General features: G+C 42.1%; 1 protein-coding gene across 1 annotated transcript in view; it reads right to left on the bottom strand.

The window, feature by feature from the left end:
- rtn4rl1b (reticulon 4 receptor-like 1b) overlaps positions 1–24580 on the bottom strand; it is a gene marked incomplete at both ends in the record, with an annotated part of 138892 nt that extends 114312 nt beyond the window's left edge. The window contains one exon of the mRNA XM_080511065.1: positions 24523–24580. Within this exon, the coding sequence (XP_080367191.1) occupies positions 24523–24580 (58 nt within the window). The remainder of the gene's footprint in view (positions 1–24522) is intronic.
- Positions 24581–25160: the final 580 nt, after the last annotated feature.

Below are 25160 nucleotides of genomic sequence, written 5' to 3'. Positions count from 1 at the left end.
CTTAGTTTACAATGAAAGAAGGCAAAAGGTTTATTGTGCATATCTGATAAATATGTGGTTATGCAAAGATTCAATTAAAGTATCCCTAGTAGAAGTAGAATTAGAAGACTCTTTAACATATAGATTTTGGAGTCAGCTTCCAGAAAAATAAAAGGCATGAGATGTGCACAGTCAAACATGCATAGCAAGCATCTGAAAATTGAAAAAGGAAATGTGATCGCACCACCAAACAAAGCTTTTCGAAATGTCCAGTGACCCTGTGGATGGTGGGGAAACAGAAAATGTGTCAACCTCAATGAAAAAAGAATGAAAACATGTGAGGTAACTACTGAAATCACAACTACTATTTGACTCACAATTGACGTACACCCTTTGAGTGTGTGCTGTGTGAGGTTTGTGTTCAGAAGAGCCAGTGGGTCAGCAAACGTTTTTCATTCAGGGTCATTTCTAAAGGTTGTGGTTTGGAAGAGAATATGTAAAGATGTGTAAAAATGTCATGTGTGATTGTGGGTCAAGTGCATGAATGATGGTAGGTTCTTCTGTTGATTCAACTTGGCTGATTTCCTGTGATTGCAGGGAAATTACTGTGCAAAGGCCATGCCGTCACAAAGCATTTTTACAGTCAGAACACATGTGTCATTCAATTCTGAGAGATCTGCTGTGAATTACATGCTTGAATATGTTCAGAAACGAAGTGAGATATAGCGAGAGAAAGCTGAACATTTCTAGTAATGGATGCAAATTACATCCCCTTTTTTGGTTGTAAAAATGCAAGACAATACATTAACGAACATAAGCGAGTGTCATATTTTGAAAGCGTTGGTTTTAACAGTTAGTATTTTCATGCCTTTCTTACATCTGCAAACCCACAGAGTCGTATGTTTGCCTTCTGGTTTGCTCTGACAAACACTTTTTTCGTCTGTTTATGTTTTCCCTCTCTGATCCTGCTGATATACACTTACATTGTTGTTAGAATTCTGGATTTATTTTGTTGTTGCAATGGTGCCTTGATGCCAGTCATGATTGCTTATGCTTTTTTTTCACTCCTTTCTACAATCTCTGTACTGGTGTCCCACCACTCATAGGTGTGCACAGCCTTACTCTGTTTATACTTCAAAACCTATTAGTCAGCCGAGAGTCAAAAGAGGCCACACAGTTCCCACTGTGTGCTGGATTTACTACTACAGACTTATTGTGGTTCTGCGTGACGATGTCCAGCCCTTCTTCTTCAACAACTGCACAGGAATACACATCTGAGTATAGATACACATCCAAGAAAACTCCAGGAGGGGAAAATGATATAAAGCTGCAATGTATCACTCTTACTGGCCTGGCCTTTTCACACGAGCTGTTGTGGGTCTCTTATCGCCCACACTTCTTTCATGAGCAGTGGCAATATTTCCACACTCAATGGCTTGGATCTAACTATACATCAGCAGAAATGATCTCGTCTCTGTAGGGGTGTCCTGGGGAGGAGAGAGAGGTAAACAAGTCCAATGCTCGCAACGATTGTGTCTCTCTTTGTGTCTGTGCAGAGAGAGCGAGTCAAGATTGGAGGAGAGGACGAGTGAGAGGCTGCGTTTGATGTGTATCCGTGCACAAGCATGCCTGATTAGACAACAGAACAACAGCACTTTGTGGCTTCATGTTCCGGCTCCTCCTCATTACTTCCTCGTTCAGTACCAATAACAAACTGTACTGTCACAGTCTGCAGTGCACGGGTAGTGAGTAACTAATTATAAATATTTACTGATGCCCAAAAATAAGCTACTTTTAGGAAGGGCGGCATTACCAAGGGGCCACAGGTATCTTATTTCTGCACAATTCTAGTACTTCAAGACATGACATCTCTTCCAATTTTCTTCAGATGAAGGGTGTAACTTTATATCATGAGCTCTTTCATTCTCAGCAAAGTCCGGATGTGACCTCCAGAGTTTTGTTGATTTAATAATTTCTGAAAATAGATGGTTTCAAATCTTGCAAATATATAAACGTGTGTGCGTGTGTGTGTGTCTGTGTGTCCACTTCCCAGCATCAAGATAGAAAGGGGAGAGAAGGGCCTGCTGCCGAGTTGCATCAAATGCAAGAATCATCATGGAAATTATAACTTTGTAAAATGTTTAGTGAATTAAATATATACAATTTATGAATAAACACTATTGCACTTGAAGCCAGGCAGTTGCTGTAAGCTTATGCATGAGCTGTACCTGCTCCGTTTTGTAGAGTTTTGAACATCCACTGTGATTAAGGGAGATAGATTAGAGTGTAGTATCCAAAGTTATGCATATTTTGGTCTCGTTACCTTGAAATGAGCGCTTCGTGTTTAGACAGGAGAGTGTTGTCCTCCACAGAGCACGTCATCAATGTTTATAAAGCAGCTCATAACAGATAAAACCAAAACCCAGGCTCAAGAGAGGCTGTTATGTATTAATAATGTGCTTCACAGTCAGTTCAGACACTTTATAAGAAAAGGATGAGGCCAATGGTATTCAATTAGTTAAAATCTGCAACTTAAATGCTATTGGTCCATGCATCACCCAGGTCTAGGAGACAAAATATCAGCAGGAAACTTGTGAATGCAGGGAGAACACACAAGCTGGCAGCTGGGTTTTCTCACTGAGTTGTGAATGTGTTGAACACTCAGCTTATATCCTCACTATGTTTGTGATAGTAAGCCAATCCTTATTTATTTCTAGGTATTTAAATTCACCAGATATACACTTGACAAAACAAAAATAAACTTCAATCGTATTTAATAAAGCACCAATAAACCGAGAAGTAGCAACAATAGTGCCACTCTGATGAGTAGCAATGGTCTGTAGTTTGGTACAATGCCTGCAACATACTATATATCCACCCCTCTGCTGCAGCATCTATCTTCACCTCCGCACAGAAAAATCTATAACCACATCGCAATAAGGTGTTTTATGGCTATGTATCTAGTTTCTGTAACCTTAAACATATCTTTGACCTCTTACCTTGTATTTGTACCTTACAAGTGTCAAGAAATTTGACAAAGACAGAGAGACATTTTCAGTTCTGCTGGATGGAGCCATCTGTCACTCCTAGTTCTATTAAGCCCCTATCTGTCTATTAACACAGCTGTCATGTTTCATATACACCTCCCATCACTTTTCTCGGCACGTGCCTGAATTTGGACACCTCGCTCTTCACCTTCCTGGTATACTCATCGCTTTCTCTCCCACAGTGTTCCAGCCAGACACAAACCTGGCCAACCACATTTGCCATCTGGTCCTTTGCGACTACAGAGTGCATTTCTTGTCAGGGTCAACTAGGTGGTCCAGTAGAGCCAAGTCATCTCAGCTGGCCGGGAAGCATTATTACTTGTTTTTATGGACGTTTCACATTTGACAAGCAGGTGCGGCAGCTTATTGGCTATAGGAGGTGGAATCACATCTCAGAAATCTCCTTTTTTTTGAATAACGTACAATGATAAACAATTCTTGGATTATTATTTTACTTTTATAAGTCACCAGAATTATTTCAATGGAATAAATCTGTATGAATAAATAATATTTCACAGATGGTCAGAAAGTCTAGAGTTAACAGAGACACTATGCTACAGAACTAGTTATGAATTTAGAGCGGCTGATAAAGTATTTATCATCACACAATGTAGTTTGCTTGCACAGACAATGACCTGGTGGAATTACAAGCACCGCAACACTTCAGATGTTGACTTGGAAAAGCCCTGAAGGAGCTATTTCCTTCGTAAGTAAAGTATGCAGATGAAGGTACATTGAATAAACAGATTGCACGGGTGTGTGGGGTCTCCAGGAATAAAACTACGAGGGGACACTGTCCTACAACAGGTGCTCCCAACCTGCCTCGGGCTGCATTCCCCCTGAGGGGTGACAGAGATCACAAGGGAGGAGGAGGCTTTGTCTGCTATGAGGGCTTGGAAAACCAAATTTCTACATTTTAAATCTTAACACGCTCTCTGGATTGCAGAGCAGACTTGAGAAACTGGCTTCATATTGCAGATTGGAGGGGAGTCCTGGGAGACCGGATGATTTGATACTGTTGACATCTCTGGCCTTTTACAAGAATCCCCTAAAATACTGGCCTTCATAAGAGGGATAGGCCTGTCAAAAATATAGAGACCAAAGAAACCTCAGTGTCTCTGTACTTTGACATATGGGAAGAAAGACTAACTGGGCTTTTTAGAGTGTTACAATAATGTTTGCCCTGTTGTAGTGCCAGTACAAAACAACTTTTGTGGTTATTTTGGGATAAGGCAGCTAAATAACTATACTGAAATTCATATTTTTGACTGTGAAAGGAAACCATAGTACTTTGGAAAAAAAACTCAGTCTAAAAAACTCTAACATACAAACTCCACAATGTAAGCTCCACTTAGAAAAGTTTCAAAAATCAAACTTCAATGGATAATATCGCTGCAAAGAGTGAAAACCCTGGAAACAGCACCATCTCCAAAATTTTGTTAAGAGTTTCTATTTGTATTATTTTATGGGGTTGATTTATAAACTATTTGACAGATTCTATATTTGCCCAACCAGTCTTTACCTGAAGTTAGTTTGGTTACTGTAACTCATTGTAACAGTGTGTACAGTATCAATCAAATTAACAAAAAAAGTTCAAATGTAATGAAATTTAACTAATGTAAAACAAAGGCCACCTGCACCGCAGGATCTATGACAAAGAAATGCAATGTACGACACAAACATATAAACCACATATATTTAACAAAAGCTAATGCTAAGGCAAAGTATGAAATCAAAACTGAGTGAAAGCAACAGTTTAGACAGTTGCAATTTGCAGAACTGTGTTATTCATAGTGGTATTCATGTCACACTGTCACGTGATCCGGGGGAGATCTGCAGCAACTCCGATAAAGCAGGAATATTGTGGAGGAAAAAAAAACTTAAACACACAAACTTGGTGTCCTTGATGCTGGCTATTATACATCTCAAAGACAGTGAGCTTTGAATTCACAGCATGCAGACATGCAGCTGACGAAGTTTGACGGTGGTCGCCATGGCAACAGTCCAGCGCTAGACGTCCTTCATTCATCGGACTGCTTCCTTTTTGCTTGTGTGTGGTCCTACAGTGTCATCAATTCAGCTATGAATGAGCACTTGAGGGAGACAAGTGACCGGTCCATCTGGGGGAGCCTCCAATCATCTTTTTTTTTTTTTTCTCAAACCGTCCACTGTTTTGGGTTGCGCTTCCTTGTTGTCTGGTTCCATTTGCAGCCATAGCCTGTCTGGCATCGAGAAAACAGCAGGGCAATCCTTTCACAAGACCCTCGAGTGTTGCATCGTGAATTGCTATGCCACACTGTGAGTCAAGCCAGAAAAAAAGGCGAGACGTAATCAACCATTTCATTCAGAGAGGAACGCGACGTTCCTCTCTGAAGCTGATTCAACCCTAACCTCCAGAGAGCCATGAAACCAGCAGGAAATGTTTCTCCTATGGCGGCCATATGAATAGCGCTGTTCAGGTAAACAGTCCCACTTCATCTCTCAAAGCCTAAAGGTCCCATATTATGCAATATTCACTTAATAACAGTTTTCTAACAGTGATATGTGTCCCTATAGCATGTGTATGAGTCCCCAGAAGTGAAAATCTGTCATCTTCCTCACCTTCTCCATATTTTAGTGAATGTGTGCTCATATAGGCGATTCAGATATTTTCTCTTTATGATGTCATGCGGGGAAATAACCACACCCTCTTGTAATGGATACTCATTTTGACCCTCCTGGTCTAGATTTTGATTTTGCTTCAAAGTGGTATGGTTGAAAAAGAACATTTCTATGAGCATCTTCTACCAAAGAGGCAGCATATAGGCGTGAACAGACAGAAACAGGGGAAATACACTTTAAAAACAATGTTGCTGGTCCTCCGATACCTTTTTGAAACTGTTTAAAAAGTATATAAAATGGGACCTTTAATATTTCCATTCCCCCATCGAGTGCTGCAGTGAAAAGGGCGGGTAATGCTTGATTTTCCTTTTCGTAAAACATTCCTTTATCTATTTTTACAACTCCTCTTTTTATATTCAACACTTTTTTTTTTTTCCGAAAAAGCACATTATAATAATATAAGTGTCCCTATTCCAAATTTGAGGTGTTTATGCACACAGCCACCTTATTATCAACTCTTACACCTTGCACACATATTTGCAGGAAGCTTTGACAATGTTTGACAATGTCAAGTCGTCAACCAAGGCTATAATTGGGTTATCGCCTCTTGAAACACTTGTGGGCAATAGGTTGACATTTTACTGTTAAGAATGTTATTCCAAAGTGGTTTGGTGACTCACCTCCTATGCAGAGACAATTAAACAACCAAGAGTTGATCATAGTTAATCCAATTTAAAATGGCCACATAAAACAAGGACATTTGTGTTTGGTATTAATCTTAAACCATTGGAAATTCAGATTCTCCCAACAGCCATTTGGGAGGTGGGCGTTGAGCTTCTACAACTCCATAGGTTGTCACCTCTAGAGATTCAGCAACTGGTGGTAATCCCGTATTTCTTGAGACCGGAAACAAATTCTGTCCTCCCAGAAGGCAGCGCTTGCTTCTAGAGTGGAGTTTATCAGATACGACTTCCAGAATTTGATAGAACAGAGAAAGAAATGACCTGCCAGCTGTCCTGATCTCAACGTGATTGAACAGTTGGGGGAGCAGCTTGTGTGTGCTGTTCATGACCAGCACAGCCACATTGACTTAATAAATGCTAGCTGTAGAATGGGATGCCACAGCAGTGTGTGAGCACACTGGTGACCACCATGAAGAGAAGGTACCAGCGTCACATGGCTGTGTGTGTGTGTTGGTTCTTCCTCATGCCACAAAATCTCCAGGCCATTCATTGAAGAAATTGCCAGCACAGTCTGTGTGTTTGCTTTTCTTTTCCTTTTTTTTAATTCTGACTTCCATCAGTCAATATACAAACAAGAATCAACAAAGATGTTGGTATTTTTTTTCTTGAGCACAGCCCATATACTCAGCTCTGTCCATCATCCCACAACTGCATGTTGTTTACAGATGTGGCACCAATTCAAACGGAAATAAAGAGGCTTTCTAATGCTGTAAAACTTATTGCCAAGAAGCATTGTTAGAATAGAGGAAGAATGTACCAAATACAATTTTCTTTGATTTTTGTCTATACAGAATTTATATTGTTAAATATGTAGGTTTTCCTCCAGGTTTTTTTTTTTTTTGTGTGTGTCATTGTGCCAGCTGCTGTTTGGTTTACCTGAAAAGCAAGAGAACCGCTTATGCACTTCCAGGTGTGATTAAGCCGTTCTTCATCAGGACAAAAGGTTTGAGAGCAAGGATCGGCTTAGATATCTGCTCATCTCTGTTTACCCGTTTTCTTTAAAGAGATTAAAAAAAAATTGTGGACTTTGCATATTGGCCTTTGTGTAATGTTTTATTATTATTATATTGATAAAAGATTTTAAGTTTTTCCATCAGTTAGTAACAAATGTGATGAAAGCTTAAGCACATGAGTGTCTTCATCTCTTAAAAAGTGGAAATAAAACCATTTTTTGGCATGAAAAATGTTCCACTTCGTCCAAATGACAGCCAAAAGTAGGCCACATCTGAAAATGTCGATGTATGCACGGTTATGAAGTTTCTATATGCACAGAAAGCAAATAGTAAGAGTGCATATGCAGTATAAGATTGTAATGACTGTGAATCAAAACAAAACTTGTAGCCACAATTAGTGTTGTACTGAAGGTTTTTTTCTCTGCATCTGACGACCAGAATTTCATTAAGTAAACCTTAGGAGAGTCGTATACCTGTCAGATAGTGCAGCTCTTGCTTACCCTTATGGGTTTTATACCAAATGATATGAACTAACACTGGAGCACATTTACTGAATATTTTAAAAGAAATAGATTTATATTCTCAGGGTCATATTCGCACACATAATGACACAAACACAAAATATATATCAATATCCTTACAATGCTCAACATAAAACAGGTAAACAAAAGTGTTTTCACAGTGGATGTCAGGTAGGATGTTTATATTTTGTCAGGAGGTAGACTGAGGTCTCCTTTAAGAGTGGGCGGGCCATAGGTCTGGGCTCTCCAGCGCCACGCCTGTGGCCACTTTCGGTAATCACCCTGCCCTATATATGTCCTATCTGTGTTTGTTCATTGTTGGTTTGTTTGTTATCGATGTCTCGTCCGTCCGGTCCAGTGTTTAAGCCTTCATGTCTGCTGTGCTCCTCGGGTGGCGGAGCGACCTGCAACGCTCGTGTCTGTATAGTCATCGCCAAATAAAAGACTTGATTGAACTCAGCCTGCCTCCAGAGTCCTGCACTTGGGTCCTGTCTGCTATCCGTGACCTATTGAAGGGATTCTATGCAAGCCAAACAATGTATTCTAGCTGCATCTTTGCTATTTAAATAATTCAAATACAAGTTATAATAATCATATTAAGCATGGGTTTTTATTGATTGCATTATTCTATAGGGAGGTGAGTAAGCGATGAATATCAGTGTATCAACAACATAGGCAGGAGCTACAGCATAGAAGTCTGAGTTATCTTGTTCAATAATAATAGTAATTTTTTTTTCTATTTAATCTGAAGTTGAAGACATCCAACTAAGAGTATAACACACACATGATTGCTCGTGACTTTTCTGTCTAACAAACTTGCACAAAATCGAGCCAATACGACACTGGGCCAACCCTCTTGTTTCACTCACATACACAGAAAAACACCGTAAAGCACAGGGAGGGAGGAAGAAAGTGAAAGCAATGAATTCCAATACTACACAGATCCCTGTCTTCCAGACAGATGACATTTTGTCAGTTATCATAGCTGCCAATACAAGTGTTTTTCCCACTCTACAAAGCGCAGTCGGTGATATTGCGGGAGACAAACAACAGGGAAACAGACGAGGGGAGCTACGCTGAGAATAGGGAGCGAGGTTGAACCCAGCGAGGCAATCTTTGGAAAGAAGCTTGAATGATAACTAAACCTAGGGAAAAGAAAGACAAAAAAAAAAAAAACGATTTCAAGTCTTCTGACAGAGTAGCATTGTAAAGAAACTTTTCAGCGTTGTCTTTTTGCCATTAACGTTCAAGACTACCGTCCCCTATACCATATATACACATCTGAAATCACCTCTACTTCAACCGGCACATGATGGCCTCTGTACAGCAGTCTTCTCTGAACCATTGCTGATCACAGACCGTCTCACTGTGGACACATCCAGCCCTGGGGGCATGCTCTGGGGGAAAGACACCACTGCATTTCATTGCAGAACTCTGATTTAGTTGGTCCTCTGATGATGGAGCTCTCAGCCTCTGTTTCTCATGGGGTGTGATTAGGTGCACACAAGCAGAATGTTTTCACATTAACATTTCGTTGGCAGCTTGTGTGGATGGATGCTCTCTAATATTGCTGGAACACACTTGCAGCATTGCATGGTGGTGTCTGAGAAGCCTGTTGATTATCCTTCAGATTGGTGAAGCCACAGGCAATTCTTAGAGCGGGGATAAACTGCTTAATGACAGGTCACATCTAAAAACACCGTCTGGCTTCATTTCACACTGCAAATCCCCGATTATCACGTTGTGTACAATGGCGGATGTGGATTTGTGCAGTCAGTCCTCATTTTGTTGGTAACTCCTTATTGTAGCTTCTTTAACAACCTGGAACCACTTTTTTATTTTCTTCAGTCCTTCTCTTGGTTAACCTCTGCTTCTCCCTCATTAATGTACATTGATCGGAATAAAGGACCACGCACCGAGATGCTCTGGGCTGCACAGTCCAACGACTTCCACCTACTGCCTCATTAAACTACTACTCAAAGTCCCTGTGGCCTTTAATGTTAAATTCATCCCCTCTGTGTTTTCTTATAAAATACCATCTATTACTGAACACTTCAACATGTTGATACTTGAAGCCAATGTGATTCCTGGTATATTCAGGGACTTAATGATAACGGTTCCTTTGGCGTTCAGTTTATAGCACGTATCGCACTGAAGGATTAAACTGTGGTGTTCTGAAGCCATGAAGAAGACCAATTACAGTCAAAATGCGTTCAAATGGGGAAAGGATTGCACAGCGAACAAATCGCTCTTAACTGCCCCTGCTTGTTTTGCATTTTGGAAACATTTATACACATGGTTGTTTTAATCATATTAAAGTATCCCCAACTATGAGACAATTATCTAAACTTAGACACTGGAAAAAAAAAATTGAAAACCAGGAAAACTGAAACATGTGGCCATTATCTATGACCATGTTAACCAATTTATGGCCCAATTTAGAGACTGTTTGACTCTGAGAAATTGGTAGGAAACACTGGGAACACGTTGCCAGTTCCAGTAAAAAGCCACAGTCATTCATGCACACTGATACCTATAAAGTATTACAAGCTCAACAGTTATTCTAACAAGTCTGTGTTTGGATTATGGGGGGGAAGCCAGTCTGACAACAGAAAGGCACCATCAGACATCAGGTTCAGACTCGGCTCTCTCTTGCTATGAAACAAGCCACCAAAGCACAGTGCAACTACAAAAAACCCCAGTCATCCGTGTAAAAGTCAGACGTGTTGTTTTTCTCTCCATCCGACCATGTATTACATCCACATGTAAATTTTGTCAGACTATTATTGTCACTTGACGCGCTAATTTATGACAACATCTTGTGGAGGACCGTGCAATTAACCATATGTTGGGCTTCCTCCCCCAATGACTCATGTTTTATTGTTTTTTTCCTGCAAGACAAGTGAGATGAGGAAAGTGTACAGAGTAAAACAACCTCTAATCCTAAATTTTGCACATGCTAGAAGAAGTGACACGTCTCAAGGGCCGAACTGAGACGGTCTTAAAAAGACTGAAGTTCAAGCATCTGCCTGAAGAGTATGCATTAAAACATCTCAGACTTAAGGAGCTATACAACTTTATTATAATTGCAAGTTGGCAATCTAGCCCTCCTCGCAGGCTCGCAGAGTATTTTAATAGCATAATTAATTTGCTTCTGATGGTTGTGTTGCAAAGTATTACAGTTATTTGAGCTTTGAGTTGCTACTTAAAGTTTTGCCCAGACACAAGTTATTGAGCTCATTAAATAGGGAACATCCTGCATACCATAAGACTTAAAGATGGACATTTCTGAAGAGATATGTGTGCTCTGGAAGTAACTTGGCAAGCTGAGGCTGTAAATAAATACCCCAGCGGTCCAGCGAGAAGTGCTTTAAGCTATAGAAAGAGCTTCTTTAGCCATCCGTGTCTCTTTCTCTCTGCGTATCTTCCTCTATTGGACTCTCTAAGGAACTTTCTCGTGTTTTCTGCACTCGCCTATTAGGGTGTACGTCCAGCCAGTGCCACATTAAAATCCCTACAACCCAGTGCTTGTGGACTCAGATAAAGATTCCTCTTCTTTTTTACTGGAGAGTTTGATCCATCTCAGACAGCACACACTACATTAATATTCTCCCACAGATCAGAGACAAAAGAGCGGCAGACCCATGTGCTGTACTGACTGGTGTGTCATCTGTGCATCATGCAGAAAGAGAAGGGAGAGAGGGAGGGAGGGAGGATGAGGCGGGGATACTCAAATATATGGTAACACTGCATGAATTTTTCATCTGCCAGCAGCTGTTTTCGTAACCTTTTTCTCAGGGCGGCTACTGTGCTTTCCGCAGTGCCAAGGAGTCATTGGCACATCAAGTTTGGCAGTGGCTGGAATCTGAGGGAGTGCAAAAACCCGAGGAGGTGGGGTCACTGGCTGTTGTGGGGGGGTCAGCTGTCGGTAGCTGTTCCTGCTGGTCTCTTGGGTTTTTGGTTGTGTTTGAGGATACAACAGGCATGCGTGTGTCATGGTGAATGGATGTCCCTGGCAGGTTTCCCTCAGAGAGAGTCAGGCAAGAGACTGGATGCTTATCCCTGGAGAAACTGCCCAAACCTCTGTGCCAATTTGGGTCCTGCTGGTGGTGCATGATGGGTAAGAAAAATATCCCTCCCTCCTCCTTCCCTCCCGTGTGAAAAGCACCCTGACCTGAATACAGATTCAGACGTTGCCCTGTAGACGAGGGCAGACACGACTTTTTGAGTATTCATCATCTAAAATCCTGTTCAAGGTGAGATTTGGGGCGTAAGGACTGCAGCATCATGCTCTGGCTAGTAAGCCAGGCGAGAAAGCACGAGGAAAAGAGGAGGAAAACACAGCGAGGAGAGAGGAAAAACAAGCAAAATGTGACGACGCAGTTGAGAGCTGCAGCCCCAGATTCACAATCATACTGGGAATCACAACACTTTTTAATAATTCAGGATGAATAGAGGAGAATTTTTTCTGCAGCAAGCAAGGAAGCCAAGGAAATGACACAGAAGAAAAAGATTCCAACAACGGTCTCCTCACACGATCTGCCAGTCTGGACAGACAGTATGTCTGAAGCAGTGCCATTGGGTTGGCTGTATGTCAGCATGTAGAGAATTCTTTAAGCATTATTTATGGTCTAAGCTCACTCATACATTCTCTAGCAACAGTCTGTCGAGCTCAGATATCTTGGTTTGAGCACAGTTACCCTTCAAAATGAGGAAATTCTCGAGCTGGCTTTAAGAATGAAATATTTAGCATCAATCCCACCTTGCGAACATAACAATTTATAAGGACTCATTTCAAGCACAAAACATTAATTGGAAGTTTGCAGGATCATCGTGGTTTGAGCTTTTAATTTGTCAAGGTGTTTGCACAGTTTCTTGCATGATTGTTTTTCATTTTAGCAAACAGAATTTGAATTTTGTGTGAAACAATTCAAAGATCTGCTTGTTCAACTTTACTTGAACTTGGCCCACCTCATAATGTTCCACTATTCTTTATTTCTTACCACTGGCGATCAGGTAGAGTGTGGGGGGAAAAAAATAGAAAATTTTCCCAATTAGCCTGAGCCCATGTGATTTTGCCACTCTTGCTAACAATTCCAATTTACATTAATTATTCATCTCGAGGCTGCACACACAGTGTCTGCCAGGAGGCGAGAGGAAGTGCTGCGGTAAAATCTAATCGTTTGTGTTGATGCTGTCCTGGTTCAAATACCACCACTAAGCATGTCTGTTGTCCTGTCTTTGTGATGTGGCGCGATGGCAGGTGGTTGAAATGTATTACATGTTGTCTAAAAACAAGAAGGAACAAAAATGTATTCAGAGCGAAAGAAAACACACAAATTCTTGGACATGTGTTGACAGGCTGATTGCAGAAAATCTGCATACGGCAAAGCGCTGGATGGGATGACATTTTTCAGGGTTCAATCTGCCCTCGTACATCTGTATTCCAAATCTGTCAGAAGCTGACGGAAAACACCTCGGCTCATTGTTCATACTTCTATCGTCTTTATACAATGCCCTGTTTGTTGTCGTGACTGGAGATAAGTTGGAGTTCGGGGAGTGTTTACAGGGCTTTCAGGGGCTGAGCATGCCGGGCCGCAGGGTCACAACACTGGTGCGGCGAGGTCGCGGCCTTTATGTTCAGACATACTCTTCAGGGAACGCCGCATTCTTTGCCCGCCGAAAGTAGAAACACAAATGCTAACGCACAAGCACACGTCTCCTCCAATGTGACTTATTAATCAGAAGCCAAAGACGAGGAAGGGGAAACACGCAGCGGGAATGAGCTGATGCAGACCTGGCAGTGAGTTTCTCCCTCTCCCACACAGATGTTGCACACTTGTTGCTTCTTGAGACAGGAGACTAATTAGCACCAAATCAGGATGGATAAAGTCCATTAATTATTTTTAGTGAACATTGCAAAAATCTCTATGATTGGTACAACCCCCCCCCAAAAAAAAAAAAAAATCACAACTCAACTCCTATACTATACATACTGGAGTGTGAACTTTAATAATATTTGACATATGAAGATATGATTTCTATTTATTTAATAGACAAATACAGTCTGGCATCTATTTTAACATGTCAAGCAAAATTGGTACTGACTTACATCAGAGACAAAGTAGAAATGTATCATGAAATAAGAAAACATGTTTTTTAATGCTGCTGTTCCTTAAAGTGACTGCCTTTTATTGCTCTTGTCAGAGGCTCTTTCACAAGTTGAATTTGACACATTATCTAATATACTACTCTGAATGATCTTGAGCATGAATGCATGCTTTATTAGTTTAGTTTGGTGTTCAGAGCTGCTTTTTATGACCTTGTCATCTGGCATGTCTCTGTTTTGTGCCAAGTCAACCTCAACTTGTTTTATTTTGGCACTGAATTATTTGAGAGGACAGGGTGAAAAAACCCCAACTTAACACACTTTTCACTGTAGCTACTTCGATCTAGATTCACTCCGCAAACATGCACATCAACACCATGGTGATGCAAACTACAGTGACAAAGCAGGAGCCTTATCAATGTCAGCACAATTTCCATTCAGAGAATGACGTTTGTGTTGTATTGTCAAAATGAGCAATACTGAATACGAAAGTACAGCAATGTCAGTTGTCGTATGAAAAAAAAAAAAGGTTTCTGTGGAAGTTTTATTTATGGAGTTGATAATAAAACATTTTGTAAAGAATTTTAGAGCATGAATTCTGATGTTCCCCACATACATGTTAACATCACAATCTTCAGGAGGATGATGTGGGCCATAATGAGGTGCTGAGCATTGTACATGGAGAGGAAACTGAAGCATTTTAGCTCTATAGAAGTGCCTGCATCTGCGAGGTAGGAGGCAGAAAACTGAAGAGGAGTCATGCGAACACGGCTACAACAACAATAGTGCGAATCTGGAAACAAGGGGAGAGGGAAATGCAGTGTGTGTGTGTGTGTGTGTGTGTGTGTGCACCTGCAGCCAGATCACCCCAGCTGCTCCCACACAGCGCCAAGAGCCGTTCTGATCAGTAGGATAATGGTGCCATCATTGCATAGTTTCATAAGTCGAGGCACTCCATGCAGAGATGAGCAACTGACTAAATGTATGCAGTCTACCAGACAGCTGCGAACCTGTTGGGCGTGTGTGCGTGTGTGCGTGGGCCTGCTGTGGAGAGGCCCCAACAGATTGGGATGTAAGTGCACCTTCTTCCCACTGCCACGTCATGCAACTTGTGTTGTACTGAGACTTTGGGATGAGGATGGTGTTTACATCATACTCAAGGAGATAAAAAATAAACAAAGCAAGATACACAAATTAAACACCGTTAGCTGAAACGCCCCCCTTGTTCTGATCTGTTTGAGCTTCTTTCTTTATGTTGATTGATTTTTTTTTTTTTGCATGTGTGTTGTTTTTCTTTTTCTACTTAATTTTCCTGCATTGCTTTACCTGCCTAGATAACGGTTATCACAGCAAGTCTAGCAAATGTGCGTCAAACAATTTTCTGTTCTTCTCTAAATATAATTATCCTTTCAGTCAACAGTGAAATCCTTTAGACTACCCGGTTTGCATTGGTTTCTCAGATGTTCTATCGCCTAAGCATTTCAACGGGGCCTTAAAAGTTAAAATGCTGTATTTTGATGGCCTATGCGGTGCTTTTAAGACAGATTACACTGGGTCCTCAATAGAGGAAGAAGAATTTATATTTTGAGTTATCTGCACAACATGATGATCGCCTTAAGCAGAAGGACTGAAACTGTTCCTGTGCACATAACATGTTGCAGTAACACTGACTTGTATGCTTAATATATTAATTAATGACTAAATGAACAAACACCTTTATTGTTATTAAGGTGCAAATGAGCAAATCGAGGTACAATATATCCACCCCTACATCTTCTATACCACTTAATCCTGTGAAGCGTCGCGGGGCGCTGGAGTCAATCCCAGTTTACTATAGGTGAGGACTGGATACACCCTCCACAGGTCACCACTCTGTCCATCACAGGACAAACACGCAGAGACAGACAACCACACACACTCACATTCACACCCAGGGACAATCAAGTGTCAGAAATTCATCTCATATGGATGCTCTGGACAATCTGATGCAACTGATGATTGTAAAATATAAAAAAAAAAAAAAAAGATTATATCTGTAACCTGCCAATATTCAAATAATGTGAAGTTCATTGTTTTAGTCTGACGTTATCTTTCTTCAGTAAAACTTTAATAACTATTACCACTGCGGATGACCGAGTGCAACTCATTAAGTCATTGACTATTTTTTTTTACGTTTGTTACTTGGTCCCTCATAGTTGGTTCCCGAAGGCATCGTGTAAACCACGGAGGCAACTAAAGTGTGGTTGGTCAGTCTTTTCTGCCACATTAGAGGCAATTTACAAGCTAATCTGATAGGCTCGATATTTGAAAAGGCTCAAATCACATCTTCACTGAGAGCCTCAAAAGACAGAAAACATGAATTGTAAGAGAAGGTAGACATTCAAAAGAGTATGAAAAAGAGTATTAAAATCCTATCAGTCAATCCCTAAACTAAACTTCTGTGCTCCAGTCAGTGATCTTAATTCCATCATTCCCAGGAACTCACAAGCTAAGGGTCTGGAAACAAGTATTCTCTCTAAACATATCTAAATTATTATGCATGCGGAAGAGTGTTGTTACCTGACAAAAAGTGGGTTCAAAGACTGCATCTTTGCCTTTACCTTCTGGCTCTTCGGTGTTTCGTGTGAACCTGAATGCAGTAAACGGTCCTCTCAAACATGATTAGTCAATATAGCTCAGGTTGCAGACGACACGCAGAAATCAGAACGCCAGCAGGACCAGAAATGTGTCCCATTTCTGCATTCCAATGCAGACATGTCTCAACAGGATTATGTGTCACGTGACTTTAACACCTTTATGTTTGTGAGCTTTGGTGTGTGTAACAGTGAATGTGCATTTGTGTCCATTGCCCAGCAAAGCTTAAACACATATGAGAGCATGGTTATGATAAATGTCTGCAGCCGAACAGCCTCATTTGGCCTTCTCCAAGGAAGTGGATGTCACCATTCGGGGTCAATGACATCGTCTTGGGCTCACATAAATTCTACCAGATGTTACAATCTGTCTCCTTTGGCCTTTATCCATTGCTCCCTTCTCTCCTTTCATGCTCTTCATTTGCTGCTGCCTCTCCATTTAACCAACAGTATACTCAGCGTTTTAAAAAAAAAAAGTGTAAGTGAATCTTACACTAACGCTCCTACAATAGAAGTTGTGCCTCATCCATTTTAATAGCCCTGTCACACATGCAAACCTCTATTTTATGAGTCTTTGACACAATGTGGGCTCTCAAACAGAACGGTTCAAATCCCTCAGTGGGCATGAAATGCACATGTAAAGGAACGTAAGCACAATAAACAATACAGCCTGAAAAATATTGGCCACATGAAACATGTCCAAACAAGCTGTCAGGACAAAAGGACCTGGGGATAGTTTGTCATCAGAATTGGTTAAAGAAACAACTGTTGTTTGGCTAAAAGAGAGTTTTGTGTTGGGAAAGGCTCTGGAGGACGTTGTGCGTTCGGCGAGCTAACTCATAGCGACTGGTAGCTTTCTCATCCATCACTGGAGAGAGCTGCTGTGACACACAAAACCTGTTTTTTCCATTAGAGCGCCGGCGGAGCCCAATGCCAGTCCGTGCACTTGCTCGCTGTCTTTGGTCTTGCATCGCTCAGTTTAAATAATGAAGTCTTCTGTCTCGTAACTTCTGTGAAGCGAGCAACTCAGGTAGCGTAGCCTCTAATAATACTTTTTTGTTACCTCCTCCTCTTTGTTTTCCCCTTGATGTCCTCGTCTTGGGGCGATGAGGGAACTTACAATGGCAATGGTGTGAATTAGTAGACAGACACGTAGGGATGAAAGACCAGTTCTCATTATGGCCTAAACACATGTGCACACTTCTGGGAATAGAGATGTGTAAATGAGCTCCACGCACCAAGTGCTGTCTTTTCTGGGCTGTTGTTTTGCTCCTTTGAATAATTGACAAGGCTGTGCTTGTGAAGACAGGGACAAATCTGCTGAGTTAATGTCCCAGCCAGAGGAATTTTAGTAGCAAACACTATCAATCGCCCCCTACATAGAATTGTTACTGCCATGGCAGTTCATAAATCTTATGTAACCCCGGCTCAGCAATATAACAAGTCCGTATTCCAGAAGTATGTTCATTTTATTGTTCCAGCGGAGACCTCACAGCGGATGACATCTGCTATATTTACCCTCTAGATTACACTCCATTCCTACAAAAAAACAAACAAACAAACAAAAAAACACTTTCACATCAGGCAGGTCTCCGCTTTGGGTCTGGGGACATTTTAACGTGATTGCTGAGGGCAAACTCTAGCCTGTTCCCCACCGTCTAGGAAATAAAGAGACTTGTAGTTTTAGTAAGAGTCGGAGCTGTCAGAGGTGCACACATGGCTCAGACAGTGATCTTTAACTGGGGGTGCCGGGGCAGAGCCGTGGCACTTTTCTCTTTCAGACTATGGCTTCTGTGTTCCCCGTTCTCTCATGGGAATTGAGCAATGTGTGATTGAGGCCTTGACTCTGAGCAGCAGCTACGAGATGCAGCATACATGGGAGTGACTATCTATTAGCCTGGCAGTTTTTTTTGTTTGTTTTTTTTTCTTGCCTCTTTTCTCGTTTTTGACTGCAGGCAAAGCTGGATGCAGCTCTCTCTTCAAGGTCTCTTGCCAACCACAGCAGATGGGTGTGAGCCTCAAAAAGCAGCTCCGAGCTTCCCCCTTTTGCTTACCTTTAAAATCCCAACAAATGACTATTCCAGCACTGCCAAGAGAAGTAAGACTATATTTGACAGTGTTAGTCCAGCTTCAGAGCATTGTATTGTGACATCTGTCTCTTTGTTTTGCCAGAATGATGGCTGCAATGAGGAGTTCTGAGGAGAGGTTTCTTTTTTTTTTTTTTTGTATACCCATTCTGAATTTGAAGAGACAGGGCCCTGGATTTTAACCGGAGCAACGTGCAAAGGAGAGCGCTTCATTAGGATGCACAACCGAAATCCTCCAGGATCAAGGTGATGGGAATGTAAAATAACTTGCTCCTGATTTCACTAAACCTCACGACTATTTCCACTGTGAGTGTGGCGCTCTCCGTGCAACGACTCTTGACTGAAAAAGAAAGCAGCACAGGAGGATCAGTTTAGGAGCCCAGCATTGCACCGGAGCACAAGACAAAACATAGTATAAACAGTCGCTGCATGCACCGTGTGTCACAATACACCTCAGAATGTCATCTGAATCCACTCTGGGCTCTTTACTCTTTACCAAATACTGGAATAATTAAAAACGCTTATCGCTGCCACACAAAACAGCACCTTGCACCTCCATTGTGAGTCTGATGCCTCGTGCTTATGATGCAAGGCCTTAGTGTCTTCAATGGCTTCTATGAGTGAAGGCCAGTGCTGAAGAGCAGTGTTTGATAGAGAAGGAAAACAGACAAATGTCAAGGACTATGGTCTTTTTCAGAGTACTGAAATTTATGAAAAGAGAGTCTTTGCACCAGAAATAGATGGCTGTAAACACCATCACAACATTTTTTTTCCTGATATGGAACTGAACTGGTGGATAAAATAAAATAAAGAGTAAATTGAATCTGGTAATTCCACTGTATTCTCATCCCGTCGATGCAAGTCTTAATAAGGTCAAAACTTGGCTCAGCTGCTGTAAATGACTGAATTTAAGACCATTCTAAGACAATTGTCAGGGATTTGCATATAAAAAGATGTGTGATTGTCGAGAGGACCTTGGCCTACATGCTGTAATTGCTACAACTCCAGCTGTCTCAGTCCTGCCTTTCAAATAATACTCATCCATTTCTCACTTCAACTATCTTCTGGATTCTGAAGTAAATCCTCTTGTCATCCTCAAGCTCCTATACAAAACAACATCTGGTACCAGACTATATATCTAATTAATTTACTGTTGGAATATTTCACTTTAATGAAAACAAGGGAGTGATGGTGCTTTTAAATGGAAGATGAACACACAGCAATGCTAAAAAAATTAAATTCATGAAAGGTGATTTTACTAAAGAATTAGCCACAATTAGCCCACTCAGTCTGCACTGGGTGACTATTGCGGGCACGTCGTGCATTCACATCAAAGGGCAGAATTAATATCAACAGGTTGCGCCAATTACCTGCAACCTGACTGTTCCTAAAAGTCAGCCTGAGCTCTGACAGACACACGAGCACAGGAAACATTAGCCAGAACACGGGTACGGCCGATATTACAAGCACTGAGCTCAGATGTGACTGTGACAGTAGCCTGTCTCATTAACGCCGGGGATGGAGAGGCCAGATCTGGTGGAGGAGTGGAGCAGGAGGTGAATGGAGCCATGGAGCCGCAGTGGAAAATGAAAAGATGATTGTTGTTTCTCTCACTCATCTCATTCCAATGACTGTTTTAATTTTGCTGAGCAGCTCAAGCAGATATTTTTTTTCCCCCTTAATTATTTGGAAACGTCTTTAAACCTGCCCACTCTGGAGACTGAATTACCCATTGTTTTCACGTCAGACATCTCGAAATAAATTAGTTCTGACTGTGATAAGGATGGAGTGTGAGAGTAATCTGAAGCATCATAAACAAGATGAATTAATGCCAGGAGTCAGATCAGTTGAGATTGTTCTGTTTGAGATTGTGGAGGATTTTATGGTCGACAGGAGACTAAGGTAGTTCGTCACTGCATACCTATCACATGCATTGGATTGTGAGCTCACGTAAACACCAAGTCTCTTCTTTTATTAACAAAGCAAAGGCAGAGAAACAGGCCTGTGAAAGACATTTGCTTCTTTCATTTTCTCTGTGGCTGCTCCACCTTGACGATACGCCACTCCGTCTTGAGGTCTGGCTCACGCTCAATGCCAAAAGGGCAAATGCCCAGGTGCTGGTGTAACTGAACTGCTGTCCTCAGCACACAAAGGCATTGTCGCCCAGGGAAAATGGCTCAGGAAAGGGGGGAGAGTTGTCATGATAACAGAAGAGCACCTGGGATTACTGTCAACGGTCTTCTGGTCGAGCCCCCCCCCCCCCCTCTCCCGTCTCCTCAGATCTGTGGCATTGTCATTGACATTGACCTTTAAACTCCAATTAGCCACTTAATCACAAATTAATTATTAATATTAGAAAAACCAACAGGGCTTAGGTTGTTTGTCTCTTTCACCTCATTATCATCCACTAATGACCATCCTTGCATCTCATTTCCACACCAAAGGCTGAGAAAATGGCGTTTGCAGAGGAATCTGATGATGTTTTATTTTTTTTTCTAAAAGGGCAAATAGAGCGGAGCTGATTTTCCTGTGCGTCTCTGTGCTTATGCAGTAATTTCCACCTCTAACTCTTGTTACGAGTCAGAATTTTGCATGGTCTTAATCTTTTAGATGTCTCTTCAGACTGCATTAATAAAAGAGTCCTCAGCTGCATAAGAGCAGCCACATCCAGTTCCAAACTCGGAGCCCTCATGACCTAATTCAGTGTGAAATGGTTGACAGGAAAGTGTGAAATGGCTCCCAGAAAAAAAAAAAAAATGTTCACGGCAAATAAGTGACATGCAGACCAGTCATTGCTGTCAACTAAATTACAAAAAAAAAAACATGCATGCTCTTGTTAATTATTTGTCAACTTGGGCTTGATGTTAAGTGTTGTCTGCATTTTCAGTGCAAGCAGTTCTGCAAGTCAGACACTAAATAAATGGTGTTTGGGTTCAAACAACCTCCTTTGGCTAAATCAGATACTTGGAATTCACCGACAGAGCCAGAGGTGAGCTGTGTGGCCGTATAATGAATGCAACTCAGTTTTCCAATAATTGGTAATGTTCTTCTGTCAATTACCTGAGACATTGTGTTTGCTGGAGCCGAGCCACAGACTACCAATAGGTCAGTTTGCTGAAATATTTGGTTTTTCTCATCCTATCACTGTGCCACTAATGCATCCCATTTACATGCGTCAACTTGATGTTTTGATTAACCAACTCCACCATTCCCAACAGAAGTGCAGAAGGTCTTTGCATTTACATTCTTAAAAACAACTGTCAGAGCTGGAGTGGAACTGTCGTCCCCCGCTCAGATTTGCTTTCTATTTTTCAGGCAGCTTAGAAAGATTTAAGGGATCAGTTGGAGGTTTATATTTTTGCTTCTCTCCACATTATCCTCTTCACTTCTCTCTCAACCCCCTTTCCGCCGAACCCCCAGCCATCAGTCCGTACGCTGCTTCTCACCCTGCACGGAAACACAAGTCGCAGTGAAAAGTACAACAATGCCGAGCTGACAAGGAGTGATAGCAGAAGGCTAACACAGTGAGAGGATTAGGAAGGTGATAATGCGAGCGAGGAATTTATTCTCTTTAAATAAAACTCTCTTTGGGCCTTGATGCTGACTAAAAGTTTGCTGCACAAACTGACAGATGGGCAGTTATTGCTTTTTGCTAAATCTGCATAAACATTTTAAGTCACAAGCACTGTGTTTGTTTAGAAACATTTATCTCACTGAAGACAATTCTCTCTTTAATGGGAGAAAAGAGTCCATTCAGACCTGACGTTAACATATGATCCGGGTGATCCGATCACATGTGGCGAGCCCTAAAGCAAAGTGTGAACAAGCACCAAAGCGCTTTCGCTCAGGCCACTTCCCAAGGTGGCCAGAGACGCATCAGACCACACAGGCTCTGTATTGTGAACAACATGCATCATAAAACCACCCTGGGACAGTGGCATTGCAGGAAAATCATCGGTTCATGTTGTGCTTTCATTTAAGAGAATGCACCGGTCCAAGTTATAGAGTCTGTAAAACTTTGCAATTTTCCAAAGAAACTATGGAAAAGATCAGGGGCCTCATTTATAAACGTTGCGTACGCACAAAAGAATGCGTACGCCACTCTCTACGCAAACCGTGGGATTTATAAAAAGAGAACTTGACGGGAAAATGTGCGGTCCTCCACGCCAACTCTGACCCATGCGTACGCACATAACTGGGGGAAGGAGAAACTGCGCCACCGATGGCAGAAGAAAGAAACGGGAGAAACTGTGTGAAACCGATCGTGTAAAATAAAGTTATATGACCTCTCATATATGGACAGTGTATTTGCAAGAAGTGGATAGTAAAAAATAAAATTTCTACAATGAATATACAAACATACTCCCCGGAGTGCACACGGGAAACATATGATTAAGACAATAGTAAGACAACAGTATTATGTTTACACTGATATGAATGCAGTGTAATATCCTATATCATATAGCTCATATAGCAGTGTTGGGCGCAGACTGGAGCCGGCGCTGTACGTGATGGGTGGCTTCTCGGTACGGATAATTAATGTGGAAATCCTGAGACTTGCAATTTTGTAGGAGTGTTTAACCCGTTCACCGACCTTGCAGGCGACAGTGGAGACCCCCTCAAGCGGTGGCTGCTCACCCCTTTTCCTCACCAACAAGGCGCAGAGGAGAGGACCTAGAATCTGCGCCACAGCCAGGCGCGCAGTATTGTGGAGCGCACCATCGGGCTCCTGAAGGGCAGGCGGCGGTGTCCCCAGGGCCGCCCCTGGCCAAGTGGGGGCCCTAAGCAGGATTTTATTTTTGGGGCCCCCCTTCCAATAACATAATAATACTAATAATACTACTACTACTACTACTACTACTACTACTATTAATAATAATAAGAATAATAATAATAAATTTAATTACTAACGAATCAAATGAACAGCCTCTATCAACAGTGGAACAAGAACTTTATAGATCAAAAGTGGAACAATCTTTTTTATTTCAACAACATCCCACCTTCAAGTGAAGCACGAGCCTCTTCTTGTTTGGACTTTTTCTTTCTTTTGCTAGCTCCTGAATCGTATTGACGTTTGGAAGCCGTCTGTCTGTCTGTCTGTCTGTCTGTCTGTCTGTCTGTCTGTCTGTCTGTCTGTCTGTCTGTCTGTCTGTCTGTCTGTCTGTCTGTGTCTCTCTCTCTCTCTCTCTCTCTCTCTCTCTCTCTCTCTCTCTCTCTCTCTCTCTCTCTCTCTCTCTCTCTCTCTCTCTCTCTCTCTCTCTCTCTCTCTCTCTCTCTCTCTCTCTCTCTCTCTCTCTCTCTCTCTCTCCTGCCTCGGATGACTTGGTGGCGGTGCTCTACGTGCCTCTCGAGAAAATACACGCGCATCTTTTGCGCATTTGCAGAGAATGATGATACTTTATTGACCCCGAGGGAAATTCAATTCACTTGCGCAAAATAGGGCCCCCATGGATCGCGGGGCCCGACGCACAGCGCGTGTTCTGCGTGTAGGGAGGGGCGGGCCTGGGTGTCCCCCTCCACCTCCGTCACCACTCCACTCAGGAGGGATTCCCCGATGACCCCCGCCAGTGTTTCCTCCAGCGGGGTGAGCTCCGGAGGGCCCGTTCCCCCGCCCGGGGCACAGACGCTCTGCCAGTGTGACGCCAGGCGCTTTTTTGTGTCTACTTTGATGTCGGACCACTTTTTTTTCACGTCAGCCACACTCCGACCTTCTGAGGCCACAGCATTGACACCATCCGCCACATGCTGCCACTCTAGAGCCTTTTTGGCATTGGTGACCCCAACACTGTGTCCACCAAATAATATCGCCTTCCTCTTCTCCACCTCCCCGACGAGAACTTCCACCTCACACTGGGTGAAGTTGCGCTTCTTGGCTTTCCTTGCTGCTTTCGGCATGCTGTCAGTCATGAATCCATATTCATGAGAGGCGTTTCTCTGAATATTCATGAACAAATATGGGCGTGGTATGACCCGCACACAGGTGCGCCACATTTAGAGTGGATTGTGATTTATAAAGGGAAATCGGCGTAGGACGTGCGTGCGCACTGTTTTATAAATCAGGATATTTTTGTGCGTACGCACTTTCTGTGTTTCGTGCGTACGCCAATTTTGACGCCAATCCTACGCACAGTTTTATAAATGAGGCCCCAGGTCTGTGCCTGGGGGTATGTGTGGCACTATGTGTACGTTCATAATTAGAAATAGTTGCCCCCCCCTATTTTATTTTATTCTTTATTCTTAAGGTCATTTTATGTTAATGAATATCATTTTAAGAGTTAATCCGTGGCAATACTAGCTAATATAGGGTTCGCCAGTAGAGGGCACTCGGTGCGTATCAGTGGCTGACCGCCGGGAGCGGAAGTCAGAACGTGATGCGGAAGAGAGTGAATCACCGAGCGTGCTCCGGACTGAACAATGTGTTTCTGTGTTGCAGGTAAGCTGGTGTTAGAAACTAGGTAAAAGTGATTGCCAACAGTCGTGCATGGTT

Source organism: Blennius ocellaris (genome assembly GCF_963422515.1).
Source record: "Blennius ocellaris genome assembly, chromosome: 2".
Taxonomy (NCBI): Eukaryota; Metazoa; Chordata; class Actinopteri; order Blenniiformes; family Blenniidae; genus Blennius; species Blennius ocellaris.
Note: the sequence above shows the minus strand (reverse complement) of the source record. Positions and strands in the feature narration are given on the sequence as shown.